Source organism: Ictidomys tridecemlineatus, chromosome 7, assembly GCF_052094955.1.
Source record: "Ictidomys tridecemlineatus isolate mIctTri1 chromosome 7, mIctTri1.hap1, whole genome shotgun sequence".
In the NCBI taxonomy this organism is placed as follows: domain Eukaryota; kingdom Metazoa; phylum Chordata; class Mammalia; order Rodentia; family Sciuridae; genus Ictidomys; species Ictidomys tridecemlineatus.
In genome coordinates, this window is record NC_135483.1 from 115,564,735 (window position 1) to 115,583,860 (window position 19,126).

General features: G+C 34.4%; 1 protein-coding gene across 2 annotated transcripts in view; it reads left to right on the forward strand.

Annotated features, from left to right (window-relative positions):
* The window catches only part of Arhgap15 (Rho GTPase activating protein 15), a 591,785-nt gene that overhangs the window by 448,604 nt on the left and 124,055 nt on the right, over positions 1-19,126 (forward strand). For both annotated transcript variants that reach the window (XM_021723074.3, XM_040294270.2), the window contains one exon: positions 13,455-13,589. In XM_021723074.3, coding sequence (XP_021578749.2) covers positions 13,455-13,589 — 135 coding nt within the window. The remainder of the gene's footprint in view (positions 1-13,454; positions 13,590-19,126) is intronic.

Consider the following 19,126-nt stretch of genomic DNA (forward strand, 5'->3'; position numbering starts at 1 on the left):
GGTGGAATTTCAGGATGAAATGGCAGATTGTGGCCATAAAGTAAAACCCTGAAATGATTGAATTGGAAGACTTATTCATTAAAATATAAGACAAAGATGTGTTCGGTATATAAATGCAATCGATAAATGATATGTACTGTGGAGTTTTATTCAAGTGCCTTATCACACATTCAAATTAATGTATGACTGTTCTACTAATTAAAAATAGCTCTTTCATTGAATGAAATGCAACTTAGATTTACAGAAAATTAAAATATAATGTTCTTAAGATCATTTTGTGCCTTCAACCAAGATTCATAGTTTAGTACCACCTTCCTAAACATTTTGGACTAAGAGAATTATAAGCCAGACAAGTGTATCTGTACTTGACATATCAGGATTCCAATTTGCTTGCAAACTAGCATATCAACTTGATTGTTTAGATACATCTGCTGGACCTGGGAAATACCAATTAATTCATGTGTTTCATTCCTCTCAACTTCAGGTATGTTTTAACCCACAAAAATTACACCATAGAGGCAGGCACAATGGGAGATGCCTACAATCCCTGGGACTAATGGTGGTGAGGCAGGAGGATCGCAAGTTTGAGACCAGCCTCAGCAATTAGTGAGGCCTTAGACAGCTTAGTGAGACCATGTCTCAAAAAATAATCATAAATAAAAAAGGTCTGGGTTCCCCTGGATTAAATCACCAGTACAAAAAAGCAAAACAAAAAGCAGACAAAAACCACACATAGAAATTGTTATTAATTGCAACACATAAAGAACTCGGATTAACAGGGTGCTGTGTTCTTCTGTGTAGATATTTCGAATCACAGAAAACATATAACTTGTTCAGTGCACTTAAGACTAATGTCACTCTATAGACATAGTCTATAGTAAAATTTACCTTGTTGGCTGACTTGCTTAGATGCTGACCATTGTAAATATTAATGTAAGGATTCATGTTTCTTGTTAAATATTTCTTTAATATCATATTCCAGATATTATGTTTGCTTTAAAAGTTCATGTAAAAATTGTTCTAAATTCTAGGACATGAATTAAAATGTTCCTTTTTGTCTTTTTTATCTCATATGTTTCCCTATGACTATTTTCCTTCCTAGTCAACATAGGTAGTTTCTCAAAATAGTTTGGAAATGAGATCAGTGTTAGAAACTTAGCTGTGACATTGACTTTCTTTATAAATTTGAACTAGTTACTTAATTTCTCTGGCCCTGAGATTCTCACAATAAATGTGAAAATAGCAAGTATCTTGCTCGCTTTCTATGGAAGTTAAGTGTGTTTGTATATGTAAAGTGCCTTTCACAATGACTGACACAGGATAGGCATTGATGGTTTTTGTTGTTATTGTTGTTGTAATTGTCATCAATTGATGTTATTATTATTATCATCATCATTATTATTATTCAGCTTTCACTTCTATCCTGATAATTTTCAAGTTCATCAGTGGAATCTTTATCCCTTTACTAAGCTCCATTCTCAAATTTCCAAATGTTTGCATGACATTACTACATAAAAGTATCAACATCATCGACAAACCAAACTCATTACCCTAGACGGCTACATGTCAGAAACAAATTGAGCAAAATAAAAATTTTAAATAATTTTCTCAAATTATCTAAAATCTTATCTGCATCAACATCTTCTAGCTACAAAGTAAAAGTTTTATTTGATTCTCTTCTTCTTAACACTCCTCACACACTCAGATTCTATACTGAATTTCTACAAACACTACTTAGCTCTGGCCTTCATGGTGTTTTGCCTGAACTGTTGCAATAGCTTCCTAGCTAATTTGCATATTCTACCTTCTCACCTCTCAAAAGCAACTTTGTATTTCAAACAGACTTATCTCCATAAAATACAGTCTAGATGTTATTATTTTCCCCACTCACACTTTTGATGGTTCTATCCTATCTAAAGGAGAATATTTAATCTCTTGTGATAGCAATTAAGGATTTTAAATGGCCCCCAAATTAAGTTTTTATTACATTTCACAACCCACCGTGGCACAAGCTATAAAGAGGCCTCTAATCAAAATTTGATCTATTTCTAGACTTTATCATGCATCAAAATCCACCTTGAGGACTTATTAAATCAGACCACTGATGCTCCCCAAGATTCTGATTCAGTAGGTCTGAGGTAGGTCTTGATCATGTTCACTGCAAATAATATCCTATGTAATGCTGTTATAGCTGGTCCTTGGACTACATTTGAATAACACTGGTTTAGAACATCCTTCCTCATCCATCTCAGTCCATCAAAATCCTATTCATTCTTCACTGACCTTGCCTGGAAGAAGCTTCATCATCTGTCACCACTGTCAGAATGAAGCAGTCTACACTTTGTGGTAGCAGATTAAAGTTTCAGATTGTCTTGGTTCATTTTGTGCTGCTATAATAGAATACCACAGACTGGCTTATTAAAATGAACTGAGATGTATTGGCTCACAATTCTGTAGGCTGGGAAGTCCAATAAGAAGGTGCCAATATCTGGAGAAGGGCTTTTTGCTGCATCATCATATGGCAGAATTCAGAAGGGCAAAGAAGGAGCAAGAAGGAACCAAATGTGTCCTTTTGTAATGTCATCAATCCCACTTATAAGAGTGGAAACCTCCTAGTTTAATCACCTCCTAAGGATCCCATCTCATAATACTTACAGTGGCTATTAAATTTGAATATGAATTTTGTAGGGACAAAAATTCAAACCACAGCATAGGGGAAGCCAGATTGCCTGGACTTTGCCACTAAATACCTGAATAAATCTGAAAAAGGTGCTTAATCTCCGGACTTATGTTTTACATCAGTAAAACTGAATTAATAATAGTACCTACAGCGTATATTGATATGAAGATAAAATGAATGAATTTATGTGAGACACTTGGAACAGCACCTGAGAATATTACTGCTTCCTCCTAGTAATTCATACCTTTATATAATATTTCATTAGACACACAATAACATTTAGGGTTTTCAGGCCTAATTATTTTCTAGATGTTAAGTTCCTTGAAAGCAGAGTCCACATCTTTGTAACTCCTCATAAATATAGCTCTGAATTAAGAACTTTATAGAAATACAGTTTTAAAATTATTTTAATTAGGTTGAGATTGAGGAAAGGTTGCAAAGAGATTTTATGCAAGTAAAAATCTTCCAAACAATAAACAAGATATCCATTTATTTCCTCCCATCATAAAGATGAAGAAAAATGAGGTCAATTATTAATAATACATTTAAAGTAGGTTTGCCTTTTCCTTTGAATTTTCTAAACTCTATAATTAAAATGACTTCAAATTGGAAGATTGTAAGGAAGAAATTAATCTTATTGGTAAGTAAAAAAGCAAATCCCATGGTTGATGATAGATATGACCTGTTAGCAATAGTTACACTTTTATACTTTCTTTTCTTACAGTCAGCATGTGGAGACCAACATAATCCAATTAATTGTAATTCCCTTTTGTAGAGTCAGTAAAGTAGCGCATGATACTAAAACACCATTGAAGTCTTATCTCCAGTCAGATAATCCAAATGGATTCTCATTTTCAAACTACCAGCAGGTTTTTATAAACTTCAGGAAAATAGAATATTTTGACTGCCCTGAACTTATAATAAATGTGATACATAATAATTGGTCTCTGAACTCTAATCCTTATACATGTATCCATCAGTTTTCAAAACTTTATTCTCCACTATGAAATAGTTTCATGAATACACCTGGGTGTCCCCCTTATTTCCTATGTCCTTTAATTGACTGTTTTGAATGTGAATATGCAGTATTTTAACACACCAGTCTGGTCAACTGAACTCCTCATTCTTGGTGTCTTTGGACACAATGTCCCTCTTATACATGTTCACTTTGCTCCATCCTACACAATACTGCCAGAGCAGCTCTCTAGAATGTTCTCCTCTATTTGTAGTCATCCAGACTATTTTAATTGGGAGAACTTGCAGAAAGTACCTTCTGCCTTTATTTCCATCTTCAATGTCCTGAGATACAGAATCTGCCATTCGCTGCTCTCCAACAACTTTTGGCTTCACAATGGCATCAGGTTCTCCTGTCCTTCACATAACTGTTACTTCTACTGAATTTTTTTCATATACCTCTTTCATCCCTTTCTCAAAGCCCTTGTCCCTTTACCCACCTGACTGATCATGACTTAAGATAATTATAATGTGATAATTTGTCTGGAAAGTATCATCCAGAAGAAACTACATGATTCTCTTCCATGTTCCCATAGCAGACTTATAACATTTACCAGGTTTTATTATAGTTTTCCTATTTGCCTAAATTTCCTATATACTGCAAGCTCTTTGAGTATAATATCTATATATATTTTTCTTTATTTTTTACTCCGGTTGCCACAATATGCCTACAAAAACTTTGAATTCAGTACTTGATAAATGAATAAATGAGTAAACAAGTAACCTACTTATGTCTTTAATACTGGTTTTGAAAGAGCAAGATGAGCAAAAAGAATACAAAAATTATGTTCTGTGCACAGGTACATGTATTTATTATCATCATCATTGTTAATTCAGTCTGAAATAGGCTCTGATATCAAAATAGGTTAAAATTTAATAGTGATCCACACTATTCACAAATAGTAAATGGAGTGTAACAGGCACTGGGCACTAGGCTAAACTCTGGAAATACAAAAATGAGTGAGAACAAATTCCTTTAAGAGAGGGATACATGGGAGACCCTTTGATTAAGCCCTATAGTTAAATTAATCAGATGTGCATGACAGTTTATGGGATTATCAGGCTATTATTGGAAAAAAAGAGTAAGCAATATCTGAAATAAAACCTAAGGTAGGCAAAAATCAAAATTAATACCATAGATGTCTGAGTTGCTTCACAAACCTTAGGCAGAGACCAGGAGTCAGTAGCAAGGCTTGTATAGGCTGGAAGAGAAGAAAAGGCAAGATCAGAGAACATGGTGGCAAAAGCCCTGTATCTTCCTAGATGTGTCACTTGAACTCCGCCACTGACTTCTACCATCATAATGTGCATTCTGAAGTGAGTTCAAGAACATTTCTGTTCTGCTGGGAGAGGATAGGCTCATATATGTCAAAATATATGTCAAAACTGTCTGTACTACTTGAAAAGACATTTTAGTATCAAGAGGTAGGTGACCTGAGACCACAGCAGATGGCATCTTCCTTTCTACCAGAGAAACGGTAGACATCCTCAGATTTGAGAGTGACTCAGTCATCATCATCACTAACATGATATTTATTAAAAAGGTAATTAGTAAATAACAAATTAAGCATTTTTTTCTATTAATTAAGCAAATATAAAGTTAAAAGAGGTAGCTTCTTCCCTAGAGACAGCACAATCTTATTAGTCACATTACATAGAACTGGAGAATTGTCATTACATCAAGAGAGCATATAGCACTATCTGATATCTTTTATTTTTCATTTTATCTTTATAATTATCTTTCTACCTGCACCTAATAATAGGTGCTCATAAGTGGTTTCAATGAATAAATACATTATTTTTATTAATATCACATTAGACCTGGATCTATACTATTAATTATAATTTTGTTTTTCCTAGCACTGGGTATTGAATCCAGTGGTGCTCTACTACTGAGCTACATCCTTAACCCTTTTTATTTTAAACAGTGTCTCACCAAGTTGCTGAGGCTGGCCTCTAACTTGCAGTCCTCCTGCCTTGGCTGAGATTATAGACGTGCACAACATCACCTGACACTGCAATTCCTATATAATGATGGAATTCCACTCATTCATTTCATTTTCAAAAATAAAAGAAGTTTTTATTTTTTTCAGATAATTCTTTTTTCCTATTTCATTTTGTTTCTTTTTCCTCAAGTTCATCAAACTAAAAGCAATTATTGTTATAAAATGTATTCTATTATTTATAATTCTTGCTATATATTTATTAAACATCAATTGTTAGCTACCTGTTGTAATTTAATGATTCAAACTTGGCACTCCATCAGAAGTTGAGTCTCTCAGAAGACTCTCTTTTTTTATTTAATAAGGATTATTTGTATGTTTTTATTCAAATCCCTCCTCTTTCTCTCTCACCCCCTCCTTCTCTCCTCATTTAACTTATTGTCATACTTTTTTCATCTATACATAATTTTTCTACAGGTATATGAGGAGAATGGTAAGAAATATTGATTATATATCCTCAAAGAGACATAGTCTGTCAACATTTATGATGCTAATAAATTGAAGCAATAGTAGTAAGAGAAAATTGTTAATGTCTTTAAAAATTAGGTGTACACACAAATTTTGATCCACAAATTCTGGATCTAGGAATTTGCTCTACTCACACAGGTGTATCCTGAAATGGATGTAAATAAGTACAAAATGTCTCACATATGCACAATGGGAAATATTCTAGTATTGAAGACGGGCTAAGTAAGTTATTCTACATTCATAAAGATAAATATGTAACTATAAAAAATGAGGAAACTCTTTATGTACTAATTTTGAATGAACTCCAAAGTCTAACAAGTGAAATATATCAAGATATAAAACAGTGTAGATTTTCTTTTAAGATGGTGGTGGACAGTAATATTGCTTGAGTATAGAAAATATCTTTGAAAGAATTTGTGAAAAACGTAATAGTATAGATTTCTTTTGGGGATGTAAACTCTGGTCTTAGAGAAAGGCCAGAAAGAAAGAGTTTTGTAATATACACTATAATATATTTTGAAATTTAAATTGTTTAAATATATGAACTAGTACAAACTAATAAAAAAATTAAAATTGTAGTAAACACTGCACAATTCATACTTAAAAATTAAACATGTCAACTATGTGTTACCAAGTATTATAAAAATCAATTAATTTTAAGTAATTTAAGTAAAAATAACCCCACAATTGGAATTACTCATATGAATTATCTTACTCCAAATTTATAATAGTGAAACAAAAGAGTGATTTTATGACCCATATTTTTGTAAGTCAGAATTATCAAAAGGTCTCTGGAGTCAGGGAGGAAATCTCCCTTTTAAGGTAGAAAAAAACTAAAGCTACATTTTAAAAAATCAAATAATCAATTACTGATAATACATACATTCATTAAAGAATCTATATCACTCTTCTAAACTTGTAGATGTAGAATGAAATCATAGTGTTATTCTGTGGCATCAAAAAGAAATGGATACATAGTGACTTAGCTATTCCGCCTAATTTTATACAAGTAATTGCAAAATTTGTAAATTTCCCAGCTCATATTTTGGCTATCCCTATGTTGTAATTTAAAAATAAATTGCTTATGTTACTCTTACAAATCAAACCAATCAGAAGAATTTGGATTTTAAAATACAGCAACATTTTTATGACCCTAACTTATCGAAAAGTCAGTTCATTTTTGATGGTAGTGTTTTTGGAATTATTATCCTGAATAATTGATAGAAAGATTCTATTTATTTTGGTTGTCTTAAATTGACAACTAACAAATGTCTATCTGGGGATAGAAGGGTTTCAGTGAATGAAAGTCTCTATTTAGCAACTTTACATTTAATTTCTAATTTCTTGAAAGGATATTTCCAGGCAGACTTCTGTATTAGCAAAAAGCAAAGTCCTTATCCAGCTCTGTGTTCCCATTGCTAACCCCACATGTACAGACAATATAGTAAGGGGAATAAGAAAAGCCAGAAATTACATTAGATTCTAGATTCTGGAAACATTTGCCAGTCTGGTTGATAAAGAATATAATGTATAAATAACTTTTCTAATAATGATATGACAAACCTGTAGCAGATCCTTTTCATATACTACCACACTGAATCCTAATTAGACAAGTCATAAGAAGTGAAGAAACCTCTACATATGTGCATATTCCTACAATAGACATATTACCTATAAATGGATGTTTATAGGACTTAGTTTTATTTATGTCCTACATAACACTGTGATACATATTTTGACCTGATCCTCTTCTTAATAATCTAAGATGTAACATAAATTGGAAGAAACAAATAGAAATGGTGTCATTTAGTGCCAATATGAAGCAAGTTTTCAGAAATGACTGTTGAAATTTAATCCTACGGATTCTCCACCCTTTGGAGTATGTAATGTATGAAATCATCCATGGAATTCAAGTAAATTCAGAATCTATTTGGAGAAGACGGTCAAATAAAATAAAGCATTGTGTACAGTGTCTGTAGAGTACAAAAAGCCTTTGACCAAATGGAAATAAGAGAAGCATTGGAAGCTCTGAGTAACAAAGCAATTGAAGAAATATGTATTGGCACCAAGGAATACATCTTTTTTTTTTTTTTATGACCCTAACCTAAAGAAAAGGCAGGTCATTTTGGTGGTGGTTCTAGTGTTAGAATCTCAACAGGCCTACCACTTTCCAGATGCCTGGACGAAATATCTAGGAGCCTGAAGAAAAGCATTATATCAATAGGAACACTTCATAAGGTAGCATTCTGCATGGAGTTATGATGACGGGAGGATGTTTTATGTTATGCTATTATAAATTAAAAATGCACACAGCAACGACACATTTGTTATACTTTCCATCTGTGGTGCTCGCTTAAGTTTCAGTTGTACCTATTTATTATGTTATTATTTACATTCAAATGAAATCTGGGGAGAAATACAAATAAGACATTCTTATTCCTGACTCACTATGCTGGATACGGTGGAAGACTGCACCACCTCCTTCAAAGAGAGCAACTGTCTTTCATATTAGCCTGTGACATTGTTTTCATGGCTGGGGATTCTCAAATGACTGAAATGGCCCTCTAAAAGCTGAAAAGAGGGCTGGATTTGTGGCTCAGTGATAGAGTACTGGCCTATCATCTGTGAAGCACTGGGTTTGATTCTTAGCACCACATAAAAATAAATAAATAAAGATCCACTGGCAACTAAAACACTATTTTAAAAAAATAAAAAAAGGAGCCTACACCTATCTTGAGTATCTTGAACCTATTTCAATCTTGAGCTTAGAGTTTGAACTTTCAGAACCCTGAGAAAATACATCCCTGTTGTTTCAATCACCCAGTCTGTGGCAGCCCTAGCCCATAATAAAATGCCCAATAATTCTGGACAGAGAAAGATGATACTATGTTCCTCAATCATATCTAAATGTTTTCTCAACAAGAGGGCTAGGTCACATTTGCAAAATATAGGAAACAACATATATAGCTTTTTAGATAATGCCAGATAAATAAAAGTAGCTAACTTTATTCAGAGGAAGGATTTGAAGCTGAAATTAGTTGAAAAATTGCTTCTTTATTCAGATTCAACCTGTTTCAGATGCTTTGCTCTGTAAACATGCAGGATACACTCCAGTGTGGCAAAGAATAAAATCAAGATTGCCATTTTCAAACTACTATTTCAAGAGAAGAAATATTTCATTGTTTATGTAGCTGAGAACATTTAAAACGTTCACAGGAAAAATTCAATGTAAACCAAATCAACTGTCTATGGCATGGTACCTATCAAAGAGGAAAGACAAAAGTGGATTTCAATAGGAAGTTTGTACTCTCAGATCAGCCCCCTGGAAGTTATTAGAAATCCTATAATTAAAAATGGTTACTTTAAGAGGATATGGTTTGGTCTGCCACCTGACTTACAAAGCCTGTTTTTTTGTGTGTGTGTGTGTGTGCCCTCCTTGAAGAGGAAAGGGGAAAAAATTAAGGAAACTACAAAAACTTTCAAAATATTTAAAGCATTTTTTTAAAAAGGGTAAAGAGCTGGGCATTGTTGCGCATGCCTGTAATCCCAGTGGCTTGGCTGGCTGAGGCAGGAGGATTGCAAATTCAAAAGCAGACTCAACAACTTAGCAAGGCACTTAGCAACTCAGTGAGACCCTGTCTCTAAATAAAATTTGAGAAAAGGGCTTAGGATGTGGCTTAGTGGTTCAGTGCTCCTGAGTTCAATCCTCAGTACAAAAAAAAAAAGGCAAAGAAAGACTGTATTATATCTTAATGTTTGATGGGATATTTTGGTATCATGTGTTGGCTTGCTTTCTATATAAATTGTAGATATATCAAAGAGGAAAGACAAAAGTGGATTTCTCATATGTCCTAGTCTTTTCTTGTAAGGACACCAGTAGTATTGGATTGGGCCCCCATGACCTTATTTTACCTTAATTTTCTCTTTAATGGCCTTATCTGCAAATAGTCACATCATGAGATAGTAGGGTTCAAGATTTAAGTATATGATGTTGTGGATTGGTGGGAGACGTAATTCAGTCCATAAAAGGCATGGTGTGGCATTTTTAGGGTGATTTGTTTGCTCTTTTAGTTTGTCTCTGCTCATGCTCCAAGTTGATAGAATAAAATTGTAGAGGACAGATATAAGATATAAAATGTCTACAAGTTCATCAATATTCACTTTATTAATCTTTTTTAGCTCCCAGTGAAGCTCCCTCCTCTGAGAGATATCAAACAACCTTGACAGCTGTACCTTTTTAAAGTATATGGTGCTATGCCCTCTATAGAGCAATATATAATGCAAGAAGAAAGTGGTGCTTAAATTCCTTTTTTCCTTGGAAATTACCATTGACTTCTATAGCTATCAAAGATCTATTTTTTAGTTCTCCTTGGTAAGAAAAATTGTTCCTAATAGCTGTAGTCAACTTTTTTTCTTTCACATACCTATAATATATATATTATTACTTATATAGAGAGAGTTCACTCAAAAATAAGTAAGTAAAATGTACTAAAAACTCTTCATGAAGAGCACTTTTTAAGACAGGCTTATATGGACACAACTTTTAGGTATATTTTTGTGATCTCATAAAAATCACAAAGGATTTGAATTTGGAGCTTCACATATAATCAATTCTGTTTATGTGCTTTAACCCAAAAGTTACAACCAAAGTGAATTTCAGATAGCCTAAAATTAGAGCACCTAAAATTAGAATCCAGGACAGATCTTGAGACTTAGTAAAGATGACTAGATGTCTTGATTCAACCAGACTTCTTCCCAGTATTGGACTCTGGTATGTAATGTTTTTTGGTGTTCTCATATGAAAAATTTCATCACACTGAGATAAACCCTACAAAATAACCAGGATGGTTTATGATGTTTGCTGGGGGTTTCCATTGCTTGAGTCCCTAATATATTTTGCCTTTTGGACTTGATTCACCTTCCCCACCATAGTGAATATGTATGTTTCCTTGTGCTTTCCTAATGTTTTTCAGATAGATTTTCCCATTTGATAGCAAACTACTATATTTCTCTACTTATTTGTTGCCAGTGGTGGTTTCTTAAGATAAAATCATTCCTTATTACCCCTTTAGCAATCTCAAACCTATGCACCCAATGTCATTTCCTGTTGGACTTTTCAGATAAATTTTTGATAGCGATAGTTGTATATGTGCAATTGTGTGTACGTGTGTGCGTGTATGTTTAGGTTTCCACTTAAAGTTCAGTGCCAAAGCTACAGTACTTATACATTTTCTAAATGTGTTTTAAGCAATAAGTTGTACAACATTTTTAGAACATGTGTTAAGCTATTTCTCTAAGAATGAAGCTCTTAACAAAACATAAGCACTCTGCATGAGATCTTAGCAGCAAAGTGCTTAAAAGATAAAGTAAGAATTGGTACCATGGGAAGAACACCAGCTGTAGAGCGCACAGGTCCATTATGAGAAGTATGGTAGTGGGTAGGGAGAAAATGATTTAATCAGGAGTAAAACCAATTTTATTATAAGGGCACGCAGGGGGTGTGGCACCATAGTGAGAGGGACATTTCAAAATATCTGACAGATTTCAACAATGTGAAAACCCCGTTCTTTAAAGTGACAGTAAACCCCATCAGGTCTCCCTTTTTGATGCTATTGTTAACAGTTGACTGTTTAAAGCTGGCCTGCTAAGATGCTGTCGGCCTATTTCAATAGTGTGTAGCCAAATAAAAGACTAATTGTTGAACTACAATCAATCAAAAATGATTGCAGGGCAGAAAGAAGGTCTCCTCTGCTGATTTTCTTGTGGATCATATTATTGTGTTATGATTGAGGTAGGAATGAAGATTGAAAAGGAAGAAGAAAATAGTCCATCTGACATAAACAGATCCACCTAATTTCTCTTTTTTGCCCCCAATATATTATTATACAGGAACATCACTTACTAGTCCTAAAAATTATAGCCCATTAGAAAAAAATAAAAGATCTGAGAGAGATCTGGGCTAATATTTTTAAAAGGGTATGAACATTATTAGCAAAACAGCTCATGCAGAGAATCCCTACAGTGACAATTCTCGGCTTTCCTTACATTTTTTGGTGAGAAATACTCCTCAGCATTCATGAAACTGACACGGAGGAGGCATGTGACTGTGAGCCCAAGACATCAGTAAAGAAACAAAATTCTAGTTGATCATATACCTGTTAAGTTCTTGCAGGATTCTCAGCTTTTCAGTTAACCCCCAGATTGTATAAAACAATTATTTTTTTGTTTTCTTTAAGCCCAGTATCTAAAACATTTTCCATGTTGCACATTCAGAAAGACAAATCCTAGGGATCAACAGCAATACCTTTGTCTTGCTTTCTTTTAATTGTATGTAAAGATGTCACTCTCCGACACAAATACGTCCATTTCTTCAAGAGAATGCTTCCAGACTTTCAGATTGCTGGGGGAAAGGAAGATAACAACTGCCTGGCACATTTTATTTCAACTAAAACCTTCATTCTGGCAGTTACTTTCTTTAGTATTTCAGCGTCTCAACTCACACCTCCCAAGCAAAGACTTCTCTTGTTTCTAAAGAGTTGGTAAGCACTTGTGGTTTGTCTTCAGTGTGTTATCATTTTTGACAGCTTTGCATAGCCTACGTAGGCCAACAGGGGTCTGTCTAATATTGTTGCTGGGCACATTCTCCTCACTGAGATGAAAACTGAAAAAAAAAGATATTTTTGAAGCAGTAAGAAGGAATTAATATCCTTTCTCACTCAGCATTCTATTCCTTGCTGACTTTATATTCAGGCAAAAAAAAAAAAGGAAAAAAAAAGTGTTACCCATTATTCCCTTGTACATAGCAAGGCTAACACATGTAAAGCAATAACTCATTTTCTATTGCCATGTTTAGCATATGTCTCCTGTTGGCTCAGCAAGGCCTTTAGGCCGGTCCCTTGAGCCGGCCATCATTGGCAACTCTTAGCCCCTCAGCCTCAAAACCAAATAGCTTTGAATCATGTTGAGCTGTGATGCTAATTTTCATACTGATGCATTATGGGAATAAATGTATCTGACATACTGTGTCAATGGCACTGTCTCTTTGTGTGTCTTGTTTTTTTTTGTTAGCTGCATTCCTACAGATGGTATTCCATTGAAAATGTTCCCTTCCTACGGAAAAAGGGGAGGGAAAAAAAAAAAGAAAGAAAACCACGCACAGTACCAAACCTCTAGGTGCAGAAGGCTGTTAACGGTTGCTGATGATAGTAGGCAAACATTAACATAATAATTAGTGTCTTGTAATTGTTTCATTAAAACCAGTTGTTCCATTTCTCCTCGTGTTTTCCCAGAAGAGAAGCTGAATTTGGACGACAGCCAGTGGGAGGACATCCACGTTGTCACCGGAGCACTGAAGATGTTTTTCCGGGAGCTGCCTGAGCCACTCTTCCCCTACAGTTTCTTTGAGCCATTTGTGGAGGCGATCAGTAAGTACCTCTCAGAAAGAAGCAGTCATCAGAATAGCCTGTCATCATGGAATTATTAAGTAAATAATAAGAATAATGATCATAAAAACGAAGGAGAACAGATAATGTTCCCAATGCTCCATGTCTCTCATTTTAAATTTTGTGTTTTTGACAGCTTGTCTTATTTCTGACCCAGTAATATTATTTGAATATTTTTTTACAAAAGATATCATTCAGAAAAAAAGAAGATAGCATCATATTTAGAGTAACCAAATGTAACTATATTTACTCTAATGAAAGTAACATCTCATGGAATCTGTTGTAAAGAGGTCACCATTTGCACTGGCTCCTGCCTTTATACTTTCAGAATTCCAATGAGTTTGCAGACAAAGGGGTCTTATAAAAGAACATAACTAATTAAATATTACATCCTTAAATATGTGTTAAATCATCAAGTGAGACATCATGTTCCCTTGGTTCAGTCTAGTAAATAGCTGCAGTTTGCTTATGAGCACTGTGAAAGCCAAATTAAGTGGTGGTGAGTTTCTTCTGTTTAATGGGTGACTTAGGGAAAGTGAATTAGATCACTTACTAACCAATAGCAATTGTACACTCTGTAAAGCCTCCCTTGCTATTATTTTCTGATTTATAAAATAGACACACAAATAAGAATAAACAAATAAGTGAATGAATGAATGAAGATCTTTTCCATATGCAAGAAAACTTCTGCTATAGATCCTTGAAAAGCAAATACTGGTACATCTCTAAATTTAATATCTTAGGGTACATTTACTATAATTGTGACAGCTTGGAAAAAGTTTCCTGGCAAGCTAGCTTATATAAGGAGGAAAGAGGAAGAAAGAAGAAAGAAAGGTAAAATTAAAAAGCTTGCAAGCCTGGCAGGAGCTTAATTAAAGTCCCAACAAGAAAAATCTCCAAGAAAAAATGTTCGACTTAGGAGGTCTAATCTTGGATGACTGTGTGTGCAGGGTTCCCAGGAGTTAGAGTGGGGATTTAGGGGCCCATATTGGAGAACAGTTCCTCAACATGTCCTTTCATTTTTATTTTCACTCGCAAAAGTCTTCACATTTGTTTAAAGCTCTGGTAAAGTGAATCAAGAGGACTAAAGAAGAGGGTTTTCTCCCATGGTCTTTCTTTTGTTGCCTGCTCACAATTGCAGCTTTGGTTGTTGCTGTCACCTTTGTTTAATGTAATAACAGTCTTCTCATAAAGGGTCTGGCAAGAGGGGGAGCTCTTATCACTAATTATGACTTTTCATTTCATAAATAAATATAGTCCACTTCTCAAGGTGAGTGAAGTTTTATAGTTCTCAGGTTCTCTTAATGTCATAAAAAGAGGAGGAATAAAGAAAAGTAGGCAAGCATGCATTTCATAAAACTTATTTGGATATTCTGTCTTGACATGCGCAAGCCTGGAGGAACATTCACACCGAGGAAAGCATTTTGGTGGGAAATTAGAGTGATTTGCATTCAGGCACCTACTCTGTGTTTATTTAATGATATAATGTCATATTAAACTTCATACTTTCAAGTGAGAATTATCTCCTTTGGAAACATACTTGCTATGTATGCTGATTCATGGGCTTTGATGTAGGATACCCATCACTTAAATTTCCTCTAGTTCAACTGATTTCAAAAATAGTAGTCAAGCCATTCCCTTAGCTTAAGAGAAAGGAAATCAGGCCCTCAAAACTCAGGTGAGGTTGTGACCTTTGAATTGCCATAAAGAGTAGGACAATCTCTGAGATATCCTAGACTTAAATCCAATTTGAACAGAATTTCAGAGATGCAAACATGGTCAGAACTGAATACAGCAGAGGAGAGGCAGGCTGCATGCTTGGGATCCAGGGCTTTAGCAAGTGTTTCTGCTGACTCTTACAGAATGGGTTATGGTGAGAATGAATGAGATAGTGCTTAGGAAACTCCTTTTAAAATGTAAGATGATGTACAGGTGCTAATAGCGTTTGTCCAGGGGAACTGTGGTTGGAAAAGTAACCCAAAAGAGGAGACAGGAAAGTTTTCCTTTCATTGTTCAAGGCAAGGAGAAATGGGGATATTGTTGGAATACTTGTGTTCCATCAAAATGCACGTTTGGAAATTCTAATCTTCAAGGTGATGGCATTGGAAGTGGGACTTTTGAAAGGTGATTAGGTCATGAGGGCAGAACACTGGTGATGGGATTAGTGTCCTTATAAAGAGATCCAAGAGTGAGCGACCACCTCTTCCACCATGTGAGAACACTGCTAAAAGTTGCCATCTATGAACCAGAGTGGGCCCTCAAAAGACCCTGAATCTGCTGGTGCCTTGATGGTAAAATTCTCAGACATTAGAATTGTGAGAAATAAATTTCTACTGTTTATAATCTATGCAGTTTATGGTATTTTTTTAATAGCAAGACAAAGAGACTAAAATTCAGCAACCTTTCCTAAACTAACTCAGAAGAGCAAAATGTCCTGATTTCTTAACATGAAAAATGGATGGGTGAACCAACAGTGTAATGCGGGCAATATGTTAGAATGTTGGCCAGAGACATATACTAACCCATTTATTTTTGGCATAATCTTGAAACTGGTTCTAGTGTTCTAAACTCAGGGTTCATTCTAGATTGTAATTCATATTTAAATATCCTGAAGCAATGGAAGAATAGCACCTAGATCCTTAGCAATGGCTAAAAATCACACCAGAGGAGGCACTTTTGCTCCCTTGAGCACTAGTTAAGCTAAAAAATATTTCAAATTTTAAAAACATTTGTATCCAGACCCAGAGGAGTCCAGGACTTTATCTCAGATCACATTTTCTTATGGAATCAATATAATGAGAACACCACCAATTCGATCATAAGTTCTTGGCTTTATTAGAATGAAGGGTAAGTTTGTTCAGTAAATTCACAGGATATGACAATGTATGCTAAGTCTGGGTCTCTTTCCTGGTCCTTGTTTTCTGTACGCTGTACCAGAGGGTTGAACTTCACTGGCTGAATTTCATAGGTGCACATAAGGATTGGCTTCCAGCTATGAAAGCCAATGGAAGCCACTGGCAGGATATAATAGTTGGAGGGAGAAGCAAAGTCTGGATGGTTTATTAGTTCTTCCCTCACGGCTGTATTCATCCACCTGTCTGTCACAGGTTGCTCTTCTACTTGAGGATCCAACTCCTCCATGATTCTTGCTTTGCCTGGATAGGCCCACTCTGGTTTCAGGTTTGCTGTAATGATACAGACCCTCTTTTCCTTTCTAGCCTAAAGGAGGCAGTAGCTTCCTACTGTGGCTAATTTCTTAGTTTCCTTACTTTTATCTCAGTTTCTTCATCACTTGAGTAACTAGTTCTCTGCATCAAATTAAGATCCCATTGGTGTAAATACTTAAATGATTTCTGTTGTTTGGTTAGACATGAGCAAAACACCATGCCTGTCAATGTCATGGTTCATGATTTCATAATGTTATTTCCGTTTTCTATTCCACTACCCCGAAATCAAGTTTATGATGGCATCACAGTTTCAATTTGCCCCTAATTGAGAGATGTATTACCCTTTCATGGGCAAAGTCAAAAGATGAATAGACCAAAAGGAGGTTTATGTCCAACTGGAATACTTTGCCTCTGAAGAAGAAATGTTATTTCTACAACAAGCAATTAGTGACCACTTCTGCTATTTGAATTACTTTTAATTCCCATTACATGTTTGAAAATCATTATTTAGTATTCCAAGAAGAGTGAACAGAAGGCATTTACTTTTTAAAACAGTTTCTTTTTGGAGCAAAAACAAACATTAATATCATAAGAACCTGCAATTACCATAGTGATCCCCTGTCTGATTATACTCATTGGGGTAACAAAAACACTAGATTCTGTTTTTTATATTTCAGAATCCAAGTACTGAAGCTATTGATCTGTAATTCTATAGTTGAGGTCAATGCTACTAGGTCACCTGCAGGTTATTTTGTGGGAATTTAACCCACTGACTACAAGGACTCAATTCCCTGGAAATGACTTTTGCTGAAGGCATTATTAGTACAGTGAATGTAACCTTGGTAGAAAAACACAGTTATAGAGTTTTATGATAGGTGATGCAGTCTTGTGGCTACAGGCCTGCAGGGGGTCTGGACATTTCCAGTAGATCTAAATCCTAGGAAATGTACTGTTTATTTCTATTCCCATCTTTTTCAATCTGATAAAGCTACAGATCAAAAGAAAAGAGACAACAAGCAGTGTCCTTTTTTTGTTTGTTTTATTTTGTTTTAATGTCTGTATTTTCCAAAAGTTTCTGGGAAAGAAAAGGAGAGGAGAAAACACTCATTGACATTTCTGTTCGTTGTCTCATGGAATCTGCAAAATAACAAAGCATGAGTTACTGAAGAAGTAGAAAGATCATGAGGAAAATAACTTCTAGCTCTAACAGTTACTATAAGAATTAAATAAGAAAACATTTTCTTGCCATATCCTCCTATATTAGCTGCTTTCTGATTGATTTTAAGAGAAATCAGTTTTTTAGAAGAGCCCCAAGTTTACATAGCTCAAAATATTAGATTTAGCATTTAACTCCACACTAAAACACAAATAACTTTCCATCTTTTTAAGTTGCCTTGATGAATAACTACCAACCTGTTGCCAAATATCTGTTACATTGTCCTTTATTAGGCTTATATGTCCTAAATCATCAATATATAAGATAACAATCAATTATTTCTACTTTTTAAAACTGAAGTTAGAATTAAATTAAAGCTCAGAAATTTTAGTATTGTAGTTTTAGTTTAGAAATAAGATAGAACTTTCCAAGAGTAAGCAAAGTTTCAGTATGTTTTATTAGATATTAAAATCATTCAATTTTTTAAATGTTACCTTCTCTGAGAACATTCTTAACACTTTTTTCTAATCAATTTTAAAATTCATTATGATATCACAGTGTTATTTTCCTGTTTCATATGAGCACCTATTATAGGTTTAATTTTATTAGTGTCATTTTATTACAACTTTTTACTAGTATCTAATTATAATCTTCAAAGAAAACAAATCTTACAGAAAAGTTTATGATGAAAAACTTTGATTGGACCTAAACACTTGAGATGCCCAGGCCTGTTCAAGAGAGGAATTCTTATTTAACCCTGTCAATGTTTGTTTCTTCTGAGGATTACTTTCCTAACTCTAGATAATGTTTCTACTTTTGACTTGTCAATCATAGATAATATCTTTTATCATCTGAAATTAAATATTCTCCCAGTATTTGATCATCATGTTGCTATCATATTTGGAAGTTAAATAATATGCTTAAACTTTATTTCTTACTTCACCAACAACCTACAATATCTGCTAACTCTTTCCTTCATTAGGTGAGAATATTCTTCTTTACACCCTGTCCATCTCTTTTTCTCTTCATTCACAAAAATATTGGTCATTAACTCCTTTACATATTAATGGTTGTCATAAGTATTCAATAATTTGTCCAATTATAAAAATAATAGCAATACTTACATTTGCATTAATATGGCTTTAGAAGCATTTTTCACTTCCTGTACCAATGGTTTTGCAAAGATTTCTTCTCTA